This window comes from Melanotaenia boesemani, chromosome 8 (assembly GCF_017639745.1).
Source record: "Melanotaenia boesemani isolate fMelBoe1 chromosome 8, fMelBoe1.pri, whole genome shotgun sequence".
Classification (NCBI taxonomy): Eukaryota; Metazoa; Chordata; class Actinopteri; order Atheriniformes; family Melanotaeniidae; genus Melanotaenia; species Melanotaenia boesemani.
In genome coordinates, this window is record NC_055689.1 from 23,704,471 (window position 1) to 23,731,619 (window position 27,149).

A 27,149-nucleotide genomic window follows, 5' to 3' on the forward strand; every position below is an offset into this window, starting at 1 on the left:
TCTTGTTCACGAGTGAGGGAAGGATGGAGCGGGAGATTGACAGGCGGTTCGGTGCGGCGTCTGCAGTGATGCAGACTCTGCATCGGTTTGTCGTGGTGAAGAAGGAGCTGAGCCAAAAGGCAAAGCTCTTGATTTACCGGTCAATCTACGTTCCTACCCTCACCTATGGTCACGAGCTGTGGGTAGTGACCAAAAGAACGAGATCGTGAATACAAGCGGCTGAAATGAGTTTTCTCCGCAGGGTGGCTGGGCTCTCCCTTAGAGATAGGGTGAGAAGCTCGGTGATCCGGGAGGGACTCAGAGTAGAGCCGCTGCTCCTCCACATCGAGAGGAGCCAGATGAGGTGGCTCAGGCATGTGGCTAGGATGCCCCCTGGACGCCTCCCTGGTGAGGTGTTCCGGGCACTTCCCACCGGAGAGAGGCCCCGGGGAAGACCTAGGACAGGCTGGACGGACTACATCTCTCGGCTGGCCTGGGAACGCCTCGGGATCCCTCCGGATGAGCTGGTGAATGTGGCCGGGGAGAGGGAAGTCTGGGTTTCCCTGCTTAGGCAGCTGCCCCCGCGACCCGACTTAGAATAAGTGGAAGAAAATGGATGCATGGATGGAATATGGCAAAATGAGTAAATGATTTTAAAAATTGGTGTGACCAAGATTAAATTCTAAATATGTTTAACTGTGTTACAGTTCTCAAGTTTTATTATTCGACTTATTCGACATTTGTTTGTGCATAATAGAAATTTTATTCATTTATGTTAACACTAAAGATTAAGATTTGTGCTCCTGTTGCATTTTGAGAGCAAAGCCTCTACAAAAGGAAAAGTACCCCTTATGTATCCAAAGCACTTCACTGCACCTGCAGCTGTTGCCTGATCGGTTTTTGTGTCATTTGGTTAGACCAGCTGTTAATCTCAAGTGTGCAAATGTATTTACTTATCTGAACGAAAACTGGGATACTTTAAGAAAAAGAAAAATAGCCAGTCTTTGTCTTTAGAGTAAGGTCCATGATTTCAGTATTTGATTTTCACACAGTTCAAAACTTTATAGTTTGCATTACATTTTGTTTTTGGTGCACACATGCTATTAATAAGAAAAAATAGAAAAATCATTATTTAATTTTAAAGCTAACTTACCCAAAGAACAATAATATGGATTTATTCCCATCTAAATGACAAATTTCCACCAGCCTACAGTGCCAGAAAATATATTGGAAATAGTGGCAGAAATTTACCCAACAATTGATCTTCAAGTTATTTTTCAAGCAAATAACACTGATTTCATATTTCTTTAAATATATAAAATACTATATATATAGTTTTTTCGTATGGAAAACAATTTTGCTTATATTTTATATGTTTTTTTTTAAAGAAACACTATCAAGTAATTGAACCATTGAGAAAATAATTCCCCCCAAAATTGCAAATCCATATTTCTGCATATAAATACTGTTGATCTTATTTTATTAACATGTTATAAAAGTAATTACAACAGCTAATCACCAGACTGAGCTTTTTCCTCCATCAATGCTCAATACAACCAAAGATCCCTCCTCTATGCCCACTTCACCCTGAGCTGCAGGAGGTTGGAGCTCATTCCCAGCTCATGTTGTTAGGATGTGCATTTTCACATCTACAGTCAGTTTACCAGCTAACCTACCATTCCAAATCTTTGGACAGTGAAGTAGCCTCTGGATGAAACAGGAAGATCACAGGTAAACTATGCAAACTACACACTGTAGAGTACATGCTAAGCAGCTGGTTTAAACTCAAACCTTTTCTTTTTTATTGCTTTACACAAGGCCAACGGGAAACTTTCTGGATGTGGACAGCACCAACCAAACTGTGTAATCGTTTGCATACATTGCATTTTTCCTTAGGCCTCTACACTGTCTTGCAACACTATTTGACTTGCCCCCATTATTAAATCTCTGAACATCCGAGATAGACGTTAAAGTGTGCACCCAACTTGTTCATTGTGGATGTCTCATTTGAAGCAGTTACTCTTTAAATTGTCTTCTTAATTCAACTGATAGGCTCAATTATAAATATTACTTTTCTAAATATTGGGTGAAAAACAAGTAGAAATCCAAGAAATCTTGGAGGTGAGTGTACATTTTAGGATTCTAGACTTATATAACATCACTGCACAAGCAGATTTTAGAAGATGTGTGGATACTGGGTGAAATATCACACCACACATAATGCAGTAACTGGAAAACCAGTAGCCTTATGTGATTGAAAAAAGTGCAAAGATACACAATGAAAAGTTAAATCTGAGCAATAATTTTGAAGTTGTAGATGCTCATTTTGAATTTGATGCCAAAGAGGATTTTTTTTTGTTGTTGCTGTAACAGGGCAACAACAGATAGGACTGTTAAGTAATAAATGATTATTTAAAGTGCATCCAAAGAGGCTGATGCTTTCAGAAAATTAATTTCTGCAGAGTAGGGACATTACAATTTTTATCTTACACATGAACTCAGTTAAAAGAGGGCAACTGCACCAAACCATCCATGCATCCATTTTCTTCCGCTTATTCTAAGTCGGGTCTCGGGGGCAGCTGCTTAAGTAGGGAAACCCAGACTTCCCTCTCCCCGGCCACATTCACCAGCTCATCCGGAGGGATCCCAAGGCGTTCCCAGGCCAGCCGAGAGATGTAGTCCATTCAGCCTGTCCTAGGTTTTCCCCGGGGCCTCTTTTAGGTGGGACGTGCCCGGAACACCTCACCAGGGAGGCGTCCAGGAGACATCCTAACCAGATGCCTGAGCCACCTCATCTGGCTCCTCTCGATGTGGAGGAGCAGCGGCTCTACTCTGAGTCCCTCCTGGATCACCGAGCTTCTCACCCTATCTCTAAGGGAGAGCCCAGCCACCCTGCGGAGAAAACTCATTTCAGCCGCCTGTTTTCGCGATCTCGTTCTTTTGGTCACTACCCACAGATCATGACCATAGGTGAGGGTAGGAACCACCACCCCAGTCTGCCAGTCCAGGGGAACTGTCCACGATGTCCATGCTGCAGAGGTGTGTCAACCAAGACAGCCCTACAGCATCCAGAGCCTTAAGGAACTCTGGGCGGACCTCATCTACCCCCGCGGCCTTGACACCGAGGAGCTTTTTAAACACCTCAGCGACCTCAGCCCCAGAGATAGGAGAGCCAACACCAGTTACCCCACACTCTGCTTTCTCATCAGAAGACGTGTTGGTGGGATTGAGAAGGTCTTCGAAGTTTTCCCTCCACCGCCTCACAACGTCCCGAGTCAAGGTCAGCAGCCCCCCATCCCCACTGTACACAGTGTTGACGAAGCACCGCTTTCCCCTCCTGAGCCGCTGGATGGTGGACCAGAATCTCCTCGAAGCCGTCCGGAAGTCATTCTCCATGGCCTCTCCAAACTCCTCCCATGCCAGTGTTTTTGCCTTAGCGACCGCTGAAGTTGCGCTCCGCTTAGCCTGCCGATACCCATCAGCTGCCTCTGGAGTCCCACAGGCCAAAAAGGCCCGATAGGACTCCTTCTTCAGCTTGACGGCATCCCTTACTGCCGGTGTCCACCAACGAGTTCGGGGGTTACCGCCACGACAGGCACCGACGACCTTACGGCCACAGCTGTGGCTGGCCACCTCAACAACAGAGGCACGGAACACAACCCACTTGAACTCAATGTCCCCCACCTCACCCAGGACACGGTTAAAGCTCTGCCGGAGATGGGAGTTGAAACTCTTTCTGACAGGGGACTCTGCCAGATGTTCCCAGCAGACCCTCACAACACACTTGGGTCTGCCAGGTCTGAGCGTCATCCTCCCCCACCATCTGAGCCAACTCACCACCAGGTGGTGATCAGTTGACAGCTCCGCCCCTCTCTTCACCCGAGTGTCCAGGACATGCGGCCGCAAATCCGACGACACTTTAAATTCTTAATAAACCTGTTTTGTTTCATCCAGTAGAATTCTAGATCAGATACCAGTAAGAGAAGAACAAGTCACATCCCAACTTTTTTTTTTCTTTTCTTTTAGTTGTTCTTGAAAGTAGTTATTTTAGGAAACCACAGGAAAAAGACAAGGAAGAAAAATATGTGCGCAAACCAGCCATTGCTTAAAAAAAGTTAAGAGATATGCTTGGCTTTTCCAGGCTCCTAATGGATACTCTGCAGAGGAAAACCTTTCCCTTTCCCAGAAGAAGAATGCATATTTTGATATTTGTTTTGTTTGCATGTAAATTCCAAAGACATTTAATCAGATAAGATTAATTATAGTTTATTAAGTTTTAAGTAAAAAAGAAAAAAACCAAAAAAAAAAAAAAACTCCCACCACTGGATTTCCTGTCAGAGAGACTTGTACTGTCCTGCTGTTGTAATCTCTTGTGGCAGTAAGTCTTCCTTTGAGGCGCCTTCAAGGAAATTTACACATCCGTTATTTATATGTTGGCTGTCAAAAAAGCAGTGCAACATTGTCTGGAAATCGGACCGAGAAACAATTAGCAAACATGGATTTCCTGGAAAAGCCTATGAATTTGTCTCTGGGCTTGGAAAAAAAAAAAAAAAACAGACATGATGAAAGGCACATAACACTGTTAACATTTGGACACTGTGTTTCGTAAAGAGACTGAACGTTGAAATGGTTTAAACAATAGTGCTGATTTTTTAACATTCATTATATTATGACGTTATCTGGATGTTTTTGTAGCATCATTTTCACTTTTCAGTCCTTCATTTTCCCCATAACTCCTAGCTAATAAAACTAATTTAAAAAGAATACATCTAGAAATAGACAGTGAATAAGACCGTTTACAGACTTGTATTTTTACTAAATAGTGTACACACTACTGTCACACAAAGTATTGAAAAAAAATGTAAAAGAAACTAAAGAGCTTTCCCAAAACCATTCCACACCTATATTTCCTTGGCAGGATGGTCAGACAGTTGTCTTGTTGAAATGTAAACTTTCACCTCAGCCTGAGATCCTGAGAACTCTAAAAAGGGTTTTCACTCAGAATTGCATGTTTTTCGGCATCCATCTTCCCCATACTTGGATGAGTCTTCCTGCTCCTCATGGCCATGCTAGACTGTGGTGATAATGCTAAAGAGGTAATGTAAAATTCTTGGATTCATTGACCACTGCTGTTTTGCTTCTCATGGCTGAGTGTAACAGTCTTCTGTGTCAGGTCATCACATGCCTTTTTAGTTCAGAATCACCTCCCTCTGATCCCTGTACTATTAAGCCCTGACTGCCCTAATGGTTATCTCTCAGTAAGGTCCTTCCATCTCCACAAAGGAAACCTTAATCTTAGTCATAATGACTTTTGTTTTTTGTGGTTCCCTGCCTGACCAAAGCCCTTTGTCCCTGAGTGTTAGTTTGAAGACTGACCCAGTCCAGTGTTACATGAGACTTAAGCCTCAGAGTAAATAAGCAGTTAGGCATTAAAACACCATGTGAAGCTGCAAAGTCAGATGATGTCTGTGGGTTCATTATTATAAGATAATTTGAAGACATTACAATTATCCAACTCTCTCTCTCTCTAGAATAGAATAACTTTGTCATTGTACATTATACAACAAAATCTAATATTACATATATATGTATATGTATATAATAATGATAGTGAAGATGATAGCCCTTGAAGTGTATTGAACATCTAAATCGGCTGTGGTGCACTGTGAAAAATCGTAGGAGGTTAACAGTGTGATGTGATTTGTGTGGCTAAAAACCTCATAGATGTGGCACTTTAAAAGGTGCATTAGTCTATGTTCTGTCTCTCAGTAATTATATAAATCTGTTAAATGATCAAAACTCTGCAGGGAGGGGATTAGAGTGTTCTTGCATAAAAGCTAAAGCTGATCTGTCTGCCACTTTACCTTTTTCCAACATATGGTTATGTAGGGAGCACTCAACAGCAACAACAAACAGGGTCAGAGTTTAGAATGATAAGACTCACTTGGTCCCTGCTGTCTTTAAGTGATGCAGGAGATAGCAGCTACAGGCACCGGATGACACGGCCGGCTGTCACGGTACAAGGAAGCGGACCCAAAAGCAGAACACTCAGAGAGGCAAGGAGGAAGGTGCAAACAAAGTTTTTTAATGAGAAGTGCCTGTGGCTTGTTCTGGGTCCGGGTTGCTCTTCCTAGGAAAGGACAGAGGGTTAATGTGGTTCAGAGAGGATGCCGGGGTGAATCAGCTAGGCAGCGGCTTACTGTGTTCCGGAGTGAGACTGACGGTGGAGGCGTGAACCTGGAAAAGCTTTCTGTGGATGGTGATGCGAGCTTGGTTGCAGGCAGGCAGGCAGCTTGGTATGAAGAGTAGTCCAAATCCTGGGTGCTGAGGTTAACTGAGGAATCAAGGTCTTAGGCTGTAGATCAGAGATGACAAAGTCAGTAATCCAAGAACAAGGTACAAGATCATAGGAAGAGGCCTGATTACCACGCTACATAGAATGACAATCTGGCGAAGATTGGAGCTCCTGCATGAACCTAAATAGCCGGGAGTAGAGCCGGCTAACGAGCATGCTGATGATGATGCAGGTGGTGTCAATTGAGGCTCCAGCCTCTGCCCTCCATCCCCATGGCAACCTGCTCAGCCCTACCTGCAAACTCAGGCACACATACACACAGAAACATGACAATGGAGGCATCAAGTTAAAACACAACCCCCCTTCTTTTCTCTACAACAAGCATTTTCATATGAAAAAAAAGGAAAAGCTGTATGTCAGTCATGTAATGGTAACTACTCATTGTGCCATATTAAACAGCTGTGAGGTTGTTGATGTGTCTCTCACTATCCACTTGTTTACTGCAGCCCACATGTCACCTCATATTGCTGATGAGTCCATCGTAACTAAATCCACTGCAGTGCCCAGTGCTGCTAGAGGGCTTGTCAGAAAACAATGGGCATGGATTATGGTTAAGAGTCTTATTATTATCTCTTTTATCCCAGGTTAAGACCAAATAGCACCTGTTGTTCCACTTGGACACTTTTGCGTACATCATCATATTTCTGCAGACAGTGAAAAACACCAGTACGGAACGGTGCACAGACATGCAGAAATTATTCTGTAGATGTAGCAGGAAATGTACCACTAAACTGACATGTTCTCACAGCTTGTCCAAGCAAGCTCATCTCTGAAATGCATGAGCAAAAACAATGCAATAACGACATCCATCTCATGCAGGGACATGTTGGGACATTTGGAGTGTGTTAGGACAGGGTTGCATTGTTGGTCCGCCTCTTACTGATGCAAGAAAAATATGAAAGTAATATGTCTCAGTGGAAGTAGTGTTAAATCAATCCTCATTTAATATTCTGTTGTGCTGCTGTTAATGAAAAATGGCCAAATTATCAGCAGAGGCACAAAATGAATAAAGATATGCCTCAATAACAAGAAAAATAAGGGCTAATTACAGAGCAATGTTGTAGTACAGGTAGAATCGAGTTTGGCATTGTGTTGTTGAAATGAACAAGATCTTTCCTGAAAAATTCATAATCTAGATGGCAGCAAATGTTGCTTCCAAAACTTGCATGTAATGTTCAGTATCTCTCTCTCCTCCTTAGCCTGGAGGATGTTGTGTTCATGATTTTCAAATGAAGTTTCATTTAACAAACCACAGGACAGTTTTCAGGGAAGTGGATACCAATTGTAAGGTCCGTGGTTTGATCCCTGCATCCTGTACACAAATAGGTGTGTGACTTGTACTATAGAATGCTACATGAATGCATCCATTTTCCAGGTGGTGGTGTTTCTGGACCTTGTTTGTGTTTTACCTGCTTTTGTGAATGCAGCAGCAAATTCTATCCAACCCCTTTAGCTTTTGAAAGCAGTTGCCATCACAAACATTGCACGTAAGCTCGTGCAAACGACCCTACACCAAAGTGCAGGACAAATATCTGGTAATTACAATTCTGAAGTAAACAATAAGCAAGGCTTTAAGCTAATCAGACATTTCATTCTCCTACCTATCACAGCTTTTATAATAAAAATAATCATGCTATTCATTCTGGTTGAAGGTAATAACTGAATTAACTTGTGGACTCAGCAACAAAAAGTGCCTAAGTAAGTAATGAATTGAAGACAGCAAACATTTCTGTTTAGTAAGAGTTAAAGGGATTCTCCCCTTACAAACCTGGGTAAAACCAAGCATCACTGCTTAGACACCTATAGTTCATCACTATCAAAACTGTCTCAAAAACATGACATCCACTCAAAAAAAGAGACACACATTTCATTGTACAATAAACCTTTAATAAATAGTTCATCATTAGTTTCCCATATTTACATAATAACCACCATTTACTTATGTTGCCATACTCATTTCTTGGCTAATTTTAGGCACACAGAGAAGGGGTTCAGGCCACAAACCACATTGTACTAAAAACAAGAGTGGCTAGCAGGTAAGTCTTGAGAAATATAGATAATTGCACCATACAACCGAATAGACCTAGAGGCAGCCATCTCCTTGAGTAATAAATATATACATTTGCTGTATGCACAGGAGATTTTTGTACATTTTACAGTCATCTGCTTAGAGGCTGTATGAGTGCACATGGGGGCTGGTGCAGAATCTAACCAATTTATTTACGTTCTGAACTGATGATTTTGCCTCAGTGTTGGTCTAATAAATGATAAAGGGAGAATCAAATGCAGAAAATAATCTAACTTTAAATGGCCTCCTGTGTAGTAACCCCTAAAGAATAAAAAACTATGACAGATTAAGTCAGAATATTGAGGGTATTGTGTGGTCAACATGTACATCTCTGCTTGGAGCATTCAGAGACAAATCTGGGGGGAAAAAAATGCTTAACAAAGGCCAAAATGTAAATGCTTGTTATTAAATGAAAACCCAGACTGAAGAGAGAGAGGTGGTGATTTGATAGGTTATCATGTAAGAATAAAATTGAAAAAAAAAAACAAAAACTAAAAATGACTGAAGTTTTAAAAAAAGCTATAAAAATAGCATTAAACCTTAAATTTTCTGCCAGAGAAATTAAGAAAAGTGAAAACAAAACAAAAAACAAAACACCCATATCACTCAAGAGCACAAGCACACATACACAAAGTACAACAAGTTTAAAAAAAGAAAGAAAAGCAGAACAAACTATTTTGGCACAGTTTGTGACATCTTAGTTCAAATAGATGTTAAACAGTATGAAATCCACTGCATGCTAGTAGAAGCATTTGTAAATTCACTGTTGAACATTGGGATTTTGTGGTTGCTAACGCATGTGAACAAATAAAAAGGACCAAAACTCATTGGCAGCTGAACCATCTAAAGGCAAAACAAAAAGCAAAAAAAAAAAATAAATAAAAAAAAAAAACCCAAACAAACAACAACAAAAAAAAAACAACCCTGATCCTTAAGTTTTGACAAAGTCAGAGTGGTGTATTAGAAGGTTTCAGATTTCAAAAGCACTCAAGTCATACATTTCTTTCTTAGAAACTCTTCTTCATTACCCTTCAGAAAAAGGAATTCTTAGTTTGTATTTATATGCATTTATTGAAAATGTACCCCCCCCCCCCAAAAAAAAACTAAACAAAACATAAAAACAAACAAACAAAAAAACCCTTTCCTTTCTTGTAGGTGCCATCAATACTTTATGTAAACCATTGCTGCATCAGTCTTCATGGTGGTACTGGTCTGTATATATAGAGCTTGTCTAACATGACCAGACTGCTCGTTTGTGTGGAACCTGCAGCTTGTTAGAAGGTACATGTGTGAGGTGCAGCAACTGCAGACTCCATCCAACAGGATAACCCCAATCTCACCCTTCCTTTGCAAGTGGGCAAGAAAAAGAAATGAGAAGGTCCACTCTCGAGCAAGCGTTTGGTTTTACTTATCAGAACAGAGGGTGGAGAGGAGGACCAGCTTCATCTGTGGATTTAATTGCTCACATTTACGTTTATGCTGATTCAACTATGTTGCACCCTGAAACTTTAAACCCGAGTCACCAGTCAGTTCAATGAAGTACTACGAGCCACAGGTTACTATTTGTTAATTATGTTGTGCGTCTTTGTGTTTGCATGACAACTTAAATATAAGAAAACTGTTAAGGGTCTTATCCAATGAGAACGGGGTGGAGAAAAAAAAAAAAAAAAAAAAAAAAAAAAAGGGAAACATTCACCACACTACAGCACACTTAACCATTGAATTTTCTACTGAATCTGTATGACTGATATTCTCTTGAATCTAAAGATATTAATCCTCAGTATCAACAGTCAGTGCTGACACCGACATGCTGATTGCGATGCTCCAGCTCCGAATGGTCCAGAGGCTTTTAAAAGAAAAATGTGGTCCTTTCAGGTTTAACTCTGATGGTGATAAATGTTAAGAAACACAGTTACAGGATGGGCATGAATACAAAAGGAATAAAAAGTGTCTAACAGCTCCGATGGGAGCAATAGCGCAAGATTACAGAGCCTTCTCAGACCTTGGTCTTCATACAGGTGACATGTCTCTGTATATATATCTTAAGTCACTTCAAGGCAAAAATTGTTTCTTGAATAAAAACTTGAAGCACAACGAGCCTTCAGTTTTAACAGAGAAAAATATACAACCCAAACTGTACTATGAATCTAGAGATTGGCAAGTAAACATTGAAAAACAGTTGAGCTAATAAAGTGGTCTCTTTTCTGCACTTCTCTCCGCAAGAAGTGTGATATTTCAACAAAGTGTGGTCCTAACAAAGCTTTTAATATCCGAACTGCTTGACCATCTGAACTGAGATTAGGCAGCGCCAGTTGCTGCACTACCCTGCTGTGTGCACTGAGAAAGAACTGTGTTCCCCTTCTTGGATGCTTCAAGAGCTGTAGTTACAACAAGAAGCATCAGAACAGAAGTTAGCTTGTGAAAGAGCATTACACAAATGCTCAACTCCTTTACACTCTGGGTTGACAAAGTTGCTACTTGACTAACTTAAGAGAGCAATATCAAGACTCACACAGGTTTTTAGTAACATTTGAGATAAACCCCACTTGCACTCTACCAAAATTACTTCGGCCGTGTTGTGCACCAGGAGGGTGCATTTTCCACTCAGTTACAGCTTTAGAGAAACCAGAGGCTGGTGTCCAGCTGAGCCAGATCTCACAAACACACACCTTTCAACTGCAGCCCAGAAAAAACAAAAAGAAAAGAAAAAACAAAACAGCCTCTTCATACAGGGTCTTTTGAGAGTCCTCACAAAACCCTGCTTTTAGAGAGAAAAGGTCTGAGAGGGATGGAACACCCACTTTTGTGCTGTGGACACAAACATACGGTCACAAACTCCTCTTCACAGCACTTTGATTTGTGCCTGAGGTGCCTGAGCGTCCGTGTGGTAAAATGTGTGCATCGGTTCATGTGTGGAGGGGCTTTTTTGGGTGGAATGAGGGAATCTGCCCCTCTTAGCTGAGGTTATACGCTGCTGTCCTCCAGCAGTGGCTCCTTGCCCTCTGCTCCGCTGCCCTGTGGGCTGTGGGAGTGACTCTGTGCCCCATTGCTGTGCTTCTTATAAGCACCGGGCCTCATGCCGGGCCCCGTGTGCTCAGGGATGAACAGGGCCACCAACAGAGACAGCAGCACTGAGCATGCACCAAAGAGGAAGGGAGGGCCTGGGATTATGGCACTCTGAAGAGAAGAGACAGAAAATCAGATAATGAATCAAAACTCTTTATTATGCTTTTAAAAAAAAAAAAAGCTTAAATATAACTTTATCAAAGCGCACCTCGTCAGTGGGGTCGAGCATGTTGGGTTTGGCACCTTTCTCAGAGCTGTCTGCGTCAGTCAACTCCACGTGGAACAAGTAGAAGACAAAGCCATAAAGAGCAGGGCCCAAACCATTACAGAGGCCCCGAATTCCAGTAATCATCCCCTGAACAACACCTACACATGAGACAGGAATATTACAAACCTGTAACAGATCCATGCTTTAGTGCCATTAAAAATGAACATCTCTGTTTCTTGCTATAGAGGGCAAAAATGCAGTCTAACCAGAAAACATTAAATGCCTGTTCCAGAGTTTGAGTTGATGCATGTAAATTACAGATTAAGCCTCTTTCTACGCTGTGTGTATTGCTTAAGTAGACACCCTTATTTCAATAAATAAAAATATACAGCAAAAAAAAAAAAATCAAACACTGACAGCTTGGTTTACATATGTTCACAGATTAGGGAAAATTAGAAAATCTTAAAATAGGGATGCACGACACATCAGCATTAATATCGGTATTGACCGATGTTAGCCATTTTTTAACATATTTTACATCAGTCCATGCCTATCTTAAAATTATATTACAATTTAATTTATTTCAATGTCTGTGAGAAACATTAGACGTTTACAGCCGATTAATCTACAGGGCCAGCTGTGTATCTGTCAGTACACTCCAGTCCAGCAGCTGGCGGTAATGCTCCTTTAAGCTAGTTGTTAACCACCAAGAAAATGTTGATGTAGTTGACACACATACACAAAAAAAGGCTCCCACTACATCAGTAATATGGAAGTGGTTGGGATTTAGTAGGAAAGATGAAAGACAGATTAATGCAACATGTAAATTTTGTCATTGCCTGGTGAATGGTATAGCCCAGTATACGCCAATTCTTGCAGTGTGTGTGTCAAATAAGGAAGCATCATCTTTTTATTTGTGGCTACCACTCCATGTGTAGAGAATTCAAACCAAAAGGAAAAAAGATTCTAACAATACTACACTCCGATTTAAAGTTTTAATTTGTTTTGATGTTGTGGTTAATAATCTACTTTTAAAATTCTGAGTATAAGCAAAATTTAGATCAATCAATTCCGTAAAAAATATTGTAATAGTAATTTGTACTATATCGGCCAGCCACAGCACACACACACACACACTAATCTGAGTGATTTTAGACTGTATTTGGCAGGGATTTTCCAAGGAGGGGATCTAACATTGGTACACAAAAGACACATATTTTCCGTTTATTTAAACATTTATTCTTAAGTAACTTTTGCTTTGTGCATCTTAACACAACCAGTACACAGATCAACAAATATATGCCAACATACTGTATAGAGAAATTTACCTTGTTGATCAGGGTCTGCATTACGGGACACGATGGCGCTGATGGCAGGGAAGGTGATACTAGACATGGCTGCAACAGCTCCAGCTGCCCACATCATCCTACAACCAAAGCAAATGTTGGAAACAAAGATAAAATATTAAATCTTTGTTAAACTTAAAAAAAGAGGTGCACATGTCCTAAAAGGTGAGTCAGAAATTATTAGCACTACAATAATTAAAAATTACTTCTCTGTTTAGATTGAGCACAAAATGTCAAATGTTTTTTTTTTTTAATAAAGCTGCATTTATTGTCCCTTTTTATTCTCCCAACAAAACCTTGAAGCCATGAAAAGAACAACCAGTGTCTATATTTTTCATTATTAGGTCATTAAAAAATGGACTTTTGCTAAATACACATTTATTTGTGTATTTGGCCTTTGTGAATAACGAGCTTTCTTAATGTACAATACAATCAGCTTGACCTTTATTTAATCTACTTTCTGGTGTATTGGCCAGAGCAGAGAGGGGACATTTTGTGAATGTTTTCTTTCAGAATCGATGGATAATATGGTTGCTTGCCTTCTTCTCAAAACTAAAACAACGAGAATCTGAAAGATCTCACTTGAAGAGAAATGAAATTGTTGACTATGCATACATGCAGTGGTCTGTGGCAAATATAAGAATAATATAATAAAAAAGAATATATATAATAAAATAAAATGAAGTTATTACTGGATTAAAGTTAGGAAATGATCTCAGGTTTCTCCTGTTGGTCAGGTTTTAGTTCAGCAATGTTATGTGTCCAAAATGTCAGCTGATGACCCGAATAATCTGAATGAGCAGGGTCATGGTAGATTTGATGGCACAGGCATATTCAGGGACGACATCGTCAGGATACATCAGACTCAAACTGTGATAGACTGGCTCAGGGAGCACAAGACATCATTTTCACACATGCACTGACCACCAGAGTCCAGACCATAACCCCACTGTGAATCTTTGTGGTAAGATGAAGAGGATTTTATCCAGTGGCCTGACTCTTCAATAATCTAAACAAAATCTTAGTGAAAAATGGATCCAGGTCTGGCAGGAAATTATTACTGTGACCCTGCATAAACTCATAACAATGCCATGGTAAATGTGTGCTGGAATAAAAACTAAAGGTCCAACTAACTTTAAGTTTGTGACTTTTCTTTTCTGGCAACTCAGTGAATTTATCATCAATACTTGAAAAGGCACTGCAATTTCAAAATGGGGAAAAAAATGTACAAATGTTTATTTCAGTGCATTAATTAAACAAAAACCCTGAAGCCTTAACACAGTTTGGTGCTTTTCAGGAGTCTGACGCCTCTATGCTTCCCTCTAGTGGTCTGTCAGGATAATGACAACACAAAATTGTGAATTCTGGTATAAAACCAGCTCTAATTCAACTGCAACACTACTAGCACTTCAACAAATGGATGGGGCCTAAATCACAGTGTAATAATAGAGTAGATGAGAATAAATTACATCTATTTTCTGCTTATAAACTGAAGTCAACTTATTCTGTTTAATGGTGTCTATCTTTTGTGAAGCTTGCCCATACCAGAGAACCTCTTACCAGTGATGTAAGTTGAAAAACAAAAATCAATAAAAACAAACCATTAAAAAAGATCTCTAATTTAATCCATTTTTATTTAGAACTTTGATCAATTTACAACTTCTCATCTTTTCATCTATAAACTCTCAGACCCTGGGTTCTAAAGAAATGATTTAAAAAGGAGAGGGACATATGTGAATCTCAGCAAAAGTTCAAAGCTTTACTCACCAAGGCTGAGAGCCAAAGCCGTACCAGGCTAACTGGAGGATCTGGAAGCCAAGCCCGAGCAGGATTGTGTTTTTATTCCCTATGGAACGCATCAGGATACCCAACACGACCGTCTACAGAAATAAGTTACATGAGACGCTCTTTAGCAATTTCATTTTCATTAAGTCCTGTGAAACCCAAATAATATACAGCTAAAATAATTAACTGGAACACATTTAATGGACAAATTATTCAAGTGAATGAGAACATTAACAGTCAGTGATGTAAGTAATAATGAAATGTTTAAGAAAAACAAGTTTGTTACATTTAGATTCTAAAAAACCAAACAAACAAAAAACCCAAAAACATATATATTGATATACCTGAGCTAGTATTGACAGGATCCCCACAACTGCAATAAAGGCAGCTACTGTCTCAGAGGAGAAGCGTATGACCTGAAGACAACATTCAGATAACATGGGTTAGCACCTGGCAATCAGAGACAAGCAAGCATCAACATGGTCATCAACTTCTTCCAGCCTAACATTGCAGCCATTTTCATGCTTGAACTGCAGTCCTGAAATGTGAAATGAGGTGTTCCAGAGTGGTGACATATAAGACCGCTAATGTTTGCAAGGTTTGCTCCAGACTTATTGCAGAGGACAACAACATGTGAGACAATATATGAATAAGTATTTACTACTGGTGTGCATGTTAGCAAATGTGTGTGTACTGGTGAGGTATTCTAGTTAGGTCTGTCCTTTCTGCTGACATATGCTGCTCTTCACATGCTTCCTGCCATTTTGGGTACATAAAGATATACGAAGTACTGATTAACACAATAAATAGCCTAATCTGGAGTTTTCTACATGTAAAAGAAAACAATTTCCACAATCTTAATTTCTACATCAATGGTGCCTCCTGTTCACTCTAGACAGCTGTTCCCTTGCACCTCCTTCCCTTGTATTTCCAGTTAAGAGAGAATCTCCACCAGGAATCCTCCAGCTGTGCTGTGCGTGTGAACAGAAACTGCAGAAAACGTCTGGACCAAATTGTGCGCACTCTGCATGAAAAAAAGCTTACGAAAGACAAGCGGTCTGCATATCGTTTATATAAACCCCTGCTGTTTAATACATGACTGTAAGAAAAATAGCTTTTCTTTATCATTTCTTTGATGCTTTTAGACCCATATTCTTCCCTTTTATGTGCTTCTACATAATAAGGAGCAGAATTTATGCTTATTTGATTTGTGTAAAATTAAAGACATGGAAGAAACATGATAAACCAGTTCTGAAAAATTGGGACAAAAGGCTTGGTGAGAAATTTTATCTCGATTATTTATCGACGATATAGTGCCAGGGTTTCCACTACATGTAAATGATCATGGCGCACCGCCACGGCAAAATAAAAGCTACCATGCCTTCAGAACTATGATTTTTATTTAGATGTTACAAATGTAAATTATACTGTATGAATGGATGCATATAAACATAAAGTCTATATTTGCTCACGTTTATGGACCATGATAAGAGTGTGAAAATGTACTCAGGAAATGTGACAGTGCTCTCTTAACTTCTTAACTAAGGGCTAACCCTCCCCCACACTCCCCCCTGCAAAAAACCCAGAGTGCTAAAATTTGTAAGACAAAAAAGAAACATGAACTTGTTGGTGACATACCGGTTTAACTGGTTCATCTGACACCTTCTAGACAGTAAAAATATGTCTTCACACCTCCTGAGTTAATTTCAAAGCTGCCTGTTTCCAGCTGCTATCTACATTACTACCAACACTCTGCATTTCTAATAATTTTGCTCTTTCCTTCAGTAAAATATAAAGCAAACTACAGAATATGCTCTTTATTTTGAACACAATTAAATAACCTGCTCTGCAGAAGTGCATCCCTTAATAACCTCTGTTTTTACTGAGGTTTAATAAGCTTTCTAGTAGCAATGGCACTTTTAATAAGCAAAGGAGTTAAACCACAAATAAAGACCTAGGTGTGCAGCCTTTTATAAAACAAGGATATTACAGCAAAAAGTTAGTATTCAGTGTCGATTTTGAGGAGCTGGTGTTGTCCATGTAATGTAAATATTACATGTCAATTTATTTGAGAACAACCCGGACGCATTTCTGTGGTGTCTCTGGAAAAGGGGGAGTAGGACATTCAGAGTTTTACCTGTCTGAGATAGAGGAAGAAGCTGGAGTACTGTCCGGCTTCAGGGAGGTAGGAGAGAAACACTGTGATACAGATGAGGAGCACTGTTGAGTCCTGGCCGACTTTACGCAGAGACTTAAGAAAAGAGAAAGAATTCATCAGCATCTTAACAACATAAACAATGCAAGTGGCTTTTCTGACACTTCTTTCTTTAACAAAGCAACCTTTGCTGTATTTTGTCCTGCAGTAATAACTTAATTCTGCATGTAAACAGTACTTTTTGGGGGCTTAAATGGGACAATTAAGTTGAAATAATTGCATTGTTACATTACTTGTAAATGCTGTGAAACTTAAAGAAGAAATGGCTCTCTTGCCTTAAACATGTACCAAAATAGGTCAACATTAATATATGTTGGAAGATACGATTGAACAAGCAGGATGAAACAACAACAAAAAAAAAAGAGACATTCAGACTCAATTCAGATTTTTAAAGAATCTAAATGTTTTGGGATCCATGAATAACCTTTTCCACACTTAACGATAAATACGTTTGTTTTTTTTAAAAAACTGGAAATGTAAATTCTGAAATATTAAACATTTCAATTACGATTGTTTAGGGTAATAATCAGCGCTCTCTTCATTCTAGACCGAGGCACGCAACTTTGGATCCTGAGAGCAGTAGTCCTGCAGCCTTAGGTGTTTAACAGCTCTAACAAACCTGATTCAAACCAAGCAAATCCACTGTCTTGTTATTAGATGACATGTTTCAACGGTAATGCTGATGAACATGGAAGGATTACTGTCAAAACATGTCAGGTATGTGTGACAGATGAAACCATCTACAAACAAATGAGGTATAGTATTTTCATGTCTGAAGCTGCACAAATGAAAATATTGGTCAACATATACAACCCCTCCTACTCAGAGCGACAGAAAGCACAACAGATGGGCTCCCTATACAGGCTATAATAGGGGACAACAACCTGAGAAAACATATTAGAGAAGAATCCTTGGTTGGATATATCACTGAAGATTTGGTTTGAATTAATCACTAAAATGATTTGGGAATTCAAAGTACATGATTAAGTTTGACTGGGCATGATTCTGAATTCACCCAAAATAGAATAGATAAGACTTTTAAAAATTGGGGACAGGGGCCTACAATATTTTGGAAGCTCTTAAGAAAGAGATTTAAAGATTTCAAGAGATGAAAAACAAATAGTTTAACTAATCTGGATCAATACAGCTATTTGCAATTAAGACATTATCTAGAACAAACAATAAGGGGAACCATAGAGGACAGCGGGTTAGAAGTAACGGAGTTGTTCACTTCAGCCAGATACCCAAGTGATATAAGTGAGTGGAAAACTTAAAGGGAAAGGGTACTGTGTATTTAAAAGCAAGATTGGAAAAGAAAGCAAAAATAGTTATATCTGTGGATGAATGGGAAGAGATAAATGAGCAGCAGCGGAGAACAACTTGTTCTGTAACTTGGAGAGAATATGAGTGGAAAAACATAAGATTCTTTAGAACACCATTACAGATTAAATACCAGGATACAAAGTGCTGGCGATTATGTGATGCTGATAAAGCTGACAATTACTATGTGTTCTGGAGCTGTCCCTACATTGGCAGCTGGTGGCAGGAGCTTAAAAAGTGTATGGATAAAATATTGATGGTAGACCTTCCACCTACATTTGATGTATTATATTTGAGGAAACTGGGAATAGATTTGACGACAAACATATTTATAATGTTGGTTATCAAGTTCTGTTCAGTGACTCATCAATTTGAATCAGGCATGTTGAAACAGGGAAACTTGCAGGCTCTTGAGGGCCGGAGGTGCCTACTATGGTTCTAGGCTAACGCTGTGAAGCATATCCAAACATCTAAACACGTAAATAATTGTTTGTCTTCTTCCTCTATGTATTGTTCTATTTAGTCACCCATGCTCTGTTTAAGTCTGCAGGCATCATAGGCTATACCACCACTATGTAGTCAAGCTTATTTGCTTTAAACAAGGCAATGAAACTTGCCTGAAGTGTACATTCATTTTAGCTACATTTCAAATAATTGCTCCACATTTGCTTGACAAAGCTAATCTTATTTTTCCAGCAGGAAATGAGTGAATGCAAGAAATGTGTTTCTTTCTTTCTTTTTTTGGACTGCAAGAATAGAACTTTGTGCATTACAAATCATACTGCAACCAACTGATGTTAGGTTGGAAATAACCAGAGCTCAAAATATGTTATTGTGGTTTTACTCACAGCAAAGGGGTCTGCCTGTTCCCAGGATATAGGTGCTCCCCATGATGCTGGCCTCATCTTCTCAGGCAGCGACTCTGGTACGGCCACCAGGATGAAGCAAATGTCGAGGAGAGCGATGGCTGTGGCCAAGATCACCACCAAGGTGTCACCGTAGGCAACAGATAGGTAGGCCCCAATGGCTGGACTGGTAACCAGGCTGGCAGCAAAGGTAGCCGATACCTGAGTGGAGGGTGAAAACGAGCATAAGTAAGAAAAACAAGAAGAGTTTCGCTTTATTGGAGTCATAAGAAGTTATGATTGTCACTGCTTTATTCAACCATTTCCTCACCAAACCATATGCTGTGCTCCTCTCATGCTCCTGTGTGATGTCTGCCACATATGCAAAGATTACAGAGAAAGTGACGGCAAAGACGCCAGACATGGAGATGACTGCAAAGTACCACCTGAAAGTAGCAGAAGAACCCAACAAAAACTTTGGTTTGTCAGTTTAAACTAAAAATAGGAAAACAATGACATTGGGGATGAACTTCATTCTGCTGCTGCTATTTTTTCTATATAAAATGAGAGGTTTGAGATAGCTCAGAATAAAACTTCACCTTTTAACAAAAACCAAGATAAACGTGCAGTTGTCAGTATTTTGCTCTTACCATGGGCTGATCTTCATCAGTGGAATGGGTGCACACGTGAAGAAGACTGTTAGCAGCAAGAAGGACTTGCGTCCCCATACGTCTGACAGCGCTCCAATCAGGGGAGCACTCAAAAATGATAATAGGCCCTGGAAAGGATAAGATGGGGATGGATGATAGGGATATCAGAGCTACGAGTAAAATAATTGGAAACCAGATAAGCTTACATTATTTATTACTGAATTTTTAACACAGCCAATTTGAAAACCTTGTAGACTAAAATCTCATTTTAACTTTTTTTATTTTATCACCAACAGTTGAAAATAGGATCAATTCATTAAAAACCCATTTAATCTGAGTGATCACTAAACAGTCATAGCAAATTCCAGTGATGTCATCTTTTTAAATGCTTTAATATCTACCTGCTGCTTGTAGTGCTGACATTATCAGGTAGGTGCGAGTGCTATTTACGTGATTTTCTTGTGTTTGCGATCTGATAGTTAGGCCTATTTGACTTAAAGCTAGGTCTGACCACTCAAGTTGCCCTCTCACAGAATTGAGACTCTGAAGCAAGAACACGTGTTCAGTAAATCTTGCATATAAATAAAAGCAAGATGACATAAAAAAAAAAAACTGCATGCTGTTGTGTGTGTTGGAAAACAATGGCATTTAACATTTCTTAAATCACAAAAAGTATCAAACTGTATATTGTAGACAAGCTTTTGATTAGTTGCGACCAAACAAATGCATCTCTATAGTGAAGAGTTAAATAGCGTTGTATTTAAAACCATTGCAAGCAACAGAGAAAAATGTCAACATGCTTGACTGTGTTTCGTCACTTTGCATGTGTAATTAAATTATGATTATCAAAATGATAAAAGCACGAGACAGAACACAAAAACTTTGTTAGTCTATTACCTTCACACCATGAATGAGTCCATTCATCAGGAATGTGTGCTGGGGGAATGTCTGGTGTAAAACCTGGTAAACAAACAGACGGTCATATTAAACCACATTGTACAGACTATGCATCACAGTACAAACAGTGACCTACAGAGTCTTAATCTTGTTACATAATCTGTAAGAACCGAGAACTTTGTTGTTGTTGTTCTCATGCCGCAAGAAGAAAAAAAGTTTGTTTTGGTCCAGTCCATTCATCCAATGCGAGAAGCTTCATCTGTGACGGGGCAGGATTGACCCAGTGATTTCATACTTTACGCCTGGTACACACAACGATTTTTTTAATCTTGTGAGATTTTTTATCTGGTCGAGACCTCACACGTGAAGATAAAAAAAAAAAATCAGTTTTGATCGTACTGTGTGTGGTGTGCTCCAAAAATGTAATCACGGAACAACACACACATAACAATGCTGTCCAGCAACTCAACTACAATCTAGTCCTCCGAGCCGGACAAACGTTGAAACGTAGAAGAAGAACCATAGCAACAACCGGCAAAAAACGAAAAAGAAGAAACATAGTAACAATCAAAAAACACAACACAGCATGGAAAGGGACATAGATAGATAGATAGATACTTTATTGATCCCAAGGGAAATTCAATATAGGACAAGGGAATGATGGTGGTCTTGGGACTATTGTTAACAGAGAAAGCCAGAACTGAAAAAAATAACAGACTGGAGTAGGCGTGAACATGGACTTTATTTACTTCCTTGCTCCCCAGCCAGCTCGCTCTCTGATTGGCTACATTCTGTGCCACGTCACCACCCACGCAGTCACAATGCACGAGTCGTTGGCGTTCTTCAGAAATCAGCACTGAAATATTAAACATGTTCAATGTTTCCAATTGTCGGCGACGACCCGTTTCGGAGAGGATTATCGGAACAAATCGGCTCGTAACACACCACAAACCAAATGATGATTGGATAGGGAAATCTCACGATGATCGGGTGTTTGCCGTCCGAGGTCGGGAAGAGACAAAATCGGGACAAAAACTGCCCAAACATCGTTATGTGTGTACCAGGCTTAACGAAAAAAAACACGTGGCAGGCCAGGGTTGAGCATGCAGCGGTCTCCGCATTATTATATATTACGTGTTGTATTAATTTTCATACTTTTTCACCACCTAAGTCAGCTGTTGAGTAAAGCTATTTGTTCAACCTTACATCAGAAGAAAATTCAGAAGTGACAACTTTCGTTAATACGTTAACCAATCACACAATATTTCTCTGAGCACTGCAAGAAGAAAGTCAAAAACAAGTCGCAAGATGTCCCCAAACACATCTGTGAGAACAAGAAAAGAAGTTCTTGCTTCTCACTGAGGATGCAACAGCCTTTATGTGCTTTTAGTTTTGTGTGCTTTTTAGTTAGAAAGAAACACACCTTAAATTAGCTTTTAAAGTCTAATTGTTTAAAATATTATTTTTAGACATGCAAAGAAAACTGAAGCATGACCCAAGATAAAAACAAAGCTGAAAGAACTATTCCATACATGTCATGACAATACAGGTGGTGTTATGACATGACTGTACATCACTTTGTTCAATTGTACATATATACCAAACAACAAAAATTAATTTCTCTGATCATTATTTTATTAAATAGGAAGTTTTACCATATCATCTTAATTGTAATATAACCAAAGATCACAATTTACCTAAAAGAACGGTCCACATTATTGTCCAATGACGCACACAAAATAGCTGGAATTTCACTGAATTCCAAGTATGCCTGGTCTTACATCCAAGCTTGTCTTTGTTGTTTTCCAATTCCTATAATGGGTTTGTTGCTTGGCCATTTACCTTTGGTATACTACTACAGTTGTAAGTGATGAAATGCCAGGATCCTTCTTGTGAGACTGAATCCTGTTAAATTTACATTTACAATTTGGTCATAAAGCCTGCAAAAAAAAAAAACTTTTTTAGAGGTCATCCAAGTGCTCTTGGATTCTTTCTTAGTCCCAGTGACTATATTTCTACTGGAGTTTTTTGGAACATTTAAAAGCACTACTTCATATGGCTGAAAAAACTGTAAAGCAGTTGTTTTGTAGATGCCAGGCAGAAAAAATCCCAATGTAAGTGATTTAAAACTGTCAGTGTTAGCTTACTGTGAATGGTTAGGTATAAATTAGGTGCTCTGATGGCCATATTTGGTTTACTGCAGCTATCAATCAAATCAAAAGTATTATAAAATATATTCAACCAACCAGATATTTCAGGCCCTCGTGTTATCTTTGTGTGCATAACAAAGTAAAAGGGCTGTTCAGATTGTTAAAATACATGGGATGCTCAGCTCAAAGTTCATAGTATGCCTTGCATGTAAGTGTCATTGACACTAGTCTGAAATCACAAAGCTTTAGGTTAGTTTAGGACATGTGGAGCTTGACTGGCACTCATTAACAGGATTTAGCTATTTAGATCTACAGAGCAAAAGCTAAAAGCATAGCTAAGAAGTCCCTTGCTTCCTCTGGGAGTCAGTTACCCAACACAAACAGACTGAATACTCCATGAAGACTCTTGGTGCTGGATACTAATGAAGCAGTATGTTCATTGGGAGCAGTGAAGCAGTCCTTCTCATCTTCAGGCAGCATCTGATTAGTCAAAAATGCTAATCCTGCCACCGCCCATGGATTGTGAGGGCACAAACTCCCAGTAATTAATGCTGAACAGTTGCACACACAACTACCTCTTCAAACATGAGACTGCTGAAAAACAAGCATTGCATAAGCATGTCTGGATCACATCATGTGGCTTACAGATGTTCACCCATTTGAGATTCAAGTTTCTGCACAAAATATTTTATTATTACATGGAAAAGAATGACTGAAATATGAAAAGCCAATGTAAAAAGATTAAATGAATAAACAATTGTAATCTCTGCTGCTGTGGAAACATACCTTTGGTATAAGTCATCTTGGCACGTCACTTGCAAAGCATTCTTCAGGGAAACGCTAATCTTGAACTGCATTTCTAGTAGTAACATTTTGGAGTGCAATTTCTCCAAACTATGACGTTTGAGATGCCTGTAGCAAGTACTTGAACCCAACTGCTTCCTGCTACTACACAGAGCTCTGAGGTCAGTGTGTGGCACGGTTTCCCAGGCCAGCATCTGTACCATAGACTGTCAGTATAATCCAGTGACCCCATGATAAGCCTCTTTAAACAAACTACTGGTGCTCACACAATATAATTGTTTGGTGCCCTGTTAATTTTTCTCAGTTCATTAGTGCTTGGCTGAACATCTGCCAAAGGGCATGCATGAAAAACAAAATCACCAAGGGTTTTGCTCAACTGATTAGGAATTCAATTATTCATAGCTGCTGATGAGCCTTGTGAGATTCCAGTCAATGGGAAATGCCTCTCTCTGGATTGAGTTTCAGGGAAGAGAGGGCGTGTAAAGATGTACAAACAATTATTTTAGCTTACCTAACAGTGTCTCTTCTGAGAGTTTTTATCTGGGCTTACCGTGAGCATTGGGGTGGTGAGGAGACCCCATGCAAAAAACTCCAGGAAGATGACCACCACAGCATGGTAAACGCTGGGCTCACCAATTCCCTGAGGCTAGAAACAAAGACAGGCACACATAGAGAAAGTCAGTTATCTGATCAACAACAGAAGTGCTTCAAAGTGCCTAGTGATGGTAACACATTAACAAATTGAACTTTACACTGGCATCTATTTTGAGGCAGGATTTGCTAAATGATATAAAAGGTCTGCATTGCTTGGGTTGTCATGTGGGACAACCCGCAACTGCATAAGTGTGGACTTTTAGAGGCAGTATCAATACAAATCCAATACATTGCTGGATCTGGAATTAAATAAATCCTACCAAGCCTTGGAATTTCTGGCCATTGTCCCTCTTCAAAAGGGACATCTGCTCAAATGCACAATGATTGGAATATTTACACTACTAGTCAAAAGTTTAGACACAAATTTACCCATTGAAATTTATTAGGTGGGTGTGTAAAAAGATTCTTTTGGCTGGCACTATATATGTAGGTGCACAAATTATTTTAATTCTCTAAACAAATTTGTGAAGTTGAAGAAAAAAAAGGTGCATAATTCAATGTCCATTTTAAATTGCTTACAAGTAACTTTACTGTACAAAATTATTTACCTTACAGATAACCTAAAGACTAGCTTTAAAATGTCATTCTTTTCTGCACCACTAATTTCTAATCTTTATTTTTTACAGAATTAAGTTTACAATACGTGTTTTATTAAACAAACATAACAATGTCATTTGAAAGCACCCTGAATACTGCAGCCATCTTAATAAAGCCACATTTACTCAAATTAATAAGAAAAACACAATGTGGCCAAGCTACTTAGGAGACATGTAAACTATCCGCAACATTTCAAAACTAATTATTTTGTGCAAGAAAAAGACTATATTAAAATAATGTTTTTTTAACAAGGTAAAAATTTTGTCAATGTCTAAATTCTTTGATAAAAAGCTGAACTACTGTAAAATGTAATATATACAGTTTAACCGGTGAAGTAGCATGAATTTCAGTGCTGGAGAGTTTATTAGGTCACTCTAGCAGACGTATCTGTAATGAGTAAAACATAAATAGACATCCTCATTATCTCATAAAACCCAGTCCCAGGAGAGGAAGTCACTTCACTGCAGCTTAGTAAAATCTATACAAAAGTGTAAGTGATGAAATTGAGCATGGGCCTGTAGATGCTGTGCACCAGATAACACAATTAGGTGTGATAATTGGAGACTATTTTACAGGCCAGGGCAAACTTCAAAATACTAGTTTCTCAATCTGATTTTCTTATTTGTAAATAAATGACCAAACAGTAACCTTTTGTAGTACTGTATGTGTACATGTAAACAAGCCACATAACCAAAAATTGAGGAACAATAACCATTTTGTATAACTGATGCAAATTTTTCATAACATGAACCAGCTATAAATAATAGAAACACAAACTGCTACTCAGTGGTGAGCTCCAAGTCTAACATTTCCTATGATTAGATTTAGATCTAGCTATGAAAGGTGAAACCTCAATGGCTGAGTGGTTAGAAAGGACATAAAAAATAGAATAAAGTTCAAAACTCTATTCGCATAAATTCAACTCACGGTTGGCATTACTGAACCATATTAATTATATAGTCAATAGAGCTGGATCAGAGAATTTATAACTAGTTAGGGAGAAATTTATTACGCTTTGACATAGCTGCACAATCTATCAACAATTTAAAGGGATATTCGTTTGCTATAAACAGGCCCTGGCTGATATTTAACAAAATCTTGTCAATACATAATGGATATCTACTATACACTTCTGCATTACGGTATTGCTAGTCTCGTTTATATAAAAGCAAATAGAATATGTGTCCACTTTTCTGGTTTGTTTACTTCAGCTTGATTTTAACCACACTCGATGTTTGAATGTCTTGCCTTCGCTCAATACCACAGTATTGACAAACATGATTATGAATCTAATGCCTGACAAGTACTTTGTCTTCTATTAGCTAATGGTACATAAAGTGTGTTCAAACCATATAAAGGTTCCAGTTAATTCAAAAAGTGTAAATATAAATACAAATAAACACATATGCTAGTAATCGAATGTGTTAAGCTAGCTTAGGGTTTGTCCCTTAGTGATGTAGTCGTAAAACATTTTCAAATTTCGGCAATGATTCGCATTAAATGTTTATTTAGGTCAGATAAATGACTACCAAGGTCAACTAAATAATCGTGATAAGAAACTAACTATAGAAAAACAACGCTAACGTTTACATTAGCCAGCTAGCGTTACCTGAGCTGACGTGTAAACGACTAGCTAACGCAGGCCGCTAACATAAGCCCATGCTAGTTTACAACTAGCCACTTAGCTAGGCGGTCCCAATACCCAGCTAGCGTTAACGGTCAACATTAAATTCTGTAGCAAACCACGGAACTAGCAGCCAATCGCAAAGTCACCTTTTGCCGCTGTGTTTACACTACATAAACAGCTATGCTAACAGTAGGCGAGAACCAGTTGGCTCTATGACATTATAAGTTAACGAAGATAAATAAATATTTAACTCACACTTCCTCCATCTTTTATTATAATTTTCTTTGCAAGAAGAATGCTGCGGTTCAGCCGCTTCTTCTTCTTTTTCTCCCCCGTCATTGTTAACTTATGTCCATTCTTGATGTCAAAGGGTCATCGTCGCGCCTATCAAAAGTAAAATAATCTATTAATTTCGTAAACTAAGCTCATTACACTTCAACAGTAGCTGAAGGCAGTTAGCGGTAAGCTAACTAAGTGATGATTTCTCATCCCCACCTCACTTCAGTCCGTCTTCCTGAACTAAAGATTACCCCTCCCTTGGAACGGAATTCGCCCCAATGATTGGCTATCTACAGAAAAGAGC

General features: G+C 39.1%; 1 protein-coding gene across 1 annotated transcript; it reads right to left on the reverse strand.

The window, feature by feature from the left end:
* Positions 1 to 8,199: 8,199 nt before the first annotated feature.
* mfsd14a2 (major facilitator superfamily domain containing 14A2) lies at positions 8,200 to 27,095 on the reverse strand. The gene is made up of 14 exons (XM_041992374.1): positions 27,062 to 27,095; positions 26,822 to 26,950; positions 24,239 to 24,334; positions 20,735 to 20,797; positions 19,838 to 19,965; positions 19,519 to 19,633; positions 19,191 to 19,409; positions 16,945 to 17,058; positions 15,152 to 15,223; positions 14,790 to 14,902; positions 13,005 to 13,102; positions 11,677 to 11,834; positions 9,541 to 11,579; positions 8,200 to 9,505 (listed from the first exon to the last, which is right to left on the reverse strand). Exons 2-13 carry the CDS (start codon positions 26,903 to 26,905, stop codon positions 11,367 to 11,369), a joined length of 1,473 nt encoding a protein of 490 aa, XP_041848308.1. The 5' UTR covers positions 26,906 to 26,950; positions 27,062 to 27,095; the 3' UTR covers positions 8,200 to 9,505; positions 9,541 to 11,366.
* Between the last annotated feature and the right edge of the window lie 54 nt (positions 27,096 to 27,149).

Coding starts and splice junctions, on each gene's coding strand:
- mfsd14a2 (XM_041992374.1), bottom strand. CDS start 26,905: ATGACGGGGGAGAAAAAGAAGAAGAAGCGGCTGAACCGCAGCATTCTT. Junction 24,335..26,821: donor TAATAAAAGATGGAGGAAGT/GTGAGTTAAATA, acceptor CTTTGTTTCTAG/CCTCAGGGAATTGGTGAGCC. Junction 19,410..19,518: donor GGAGCACAGCATATGGTTTG/GTGAGGAAATGG, acceptor CCCTCCACTCAG/GTATCGGCTACCTTTGCTGC.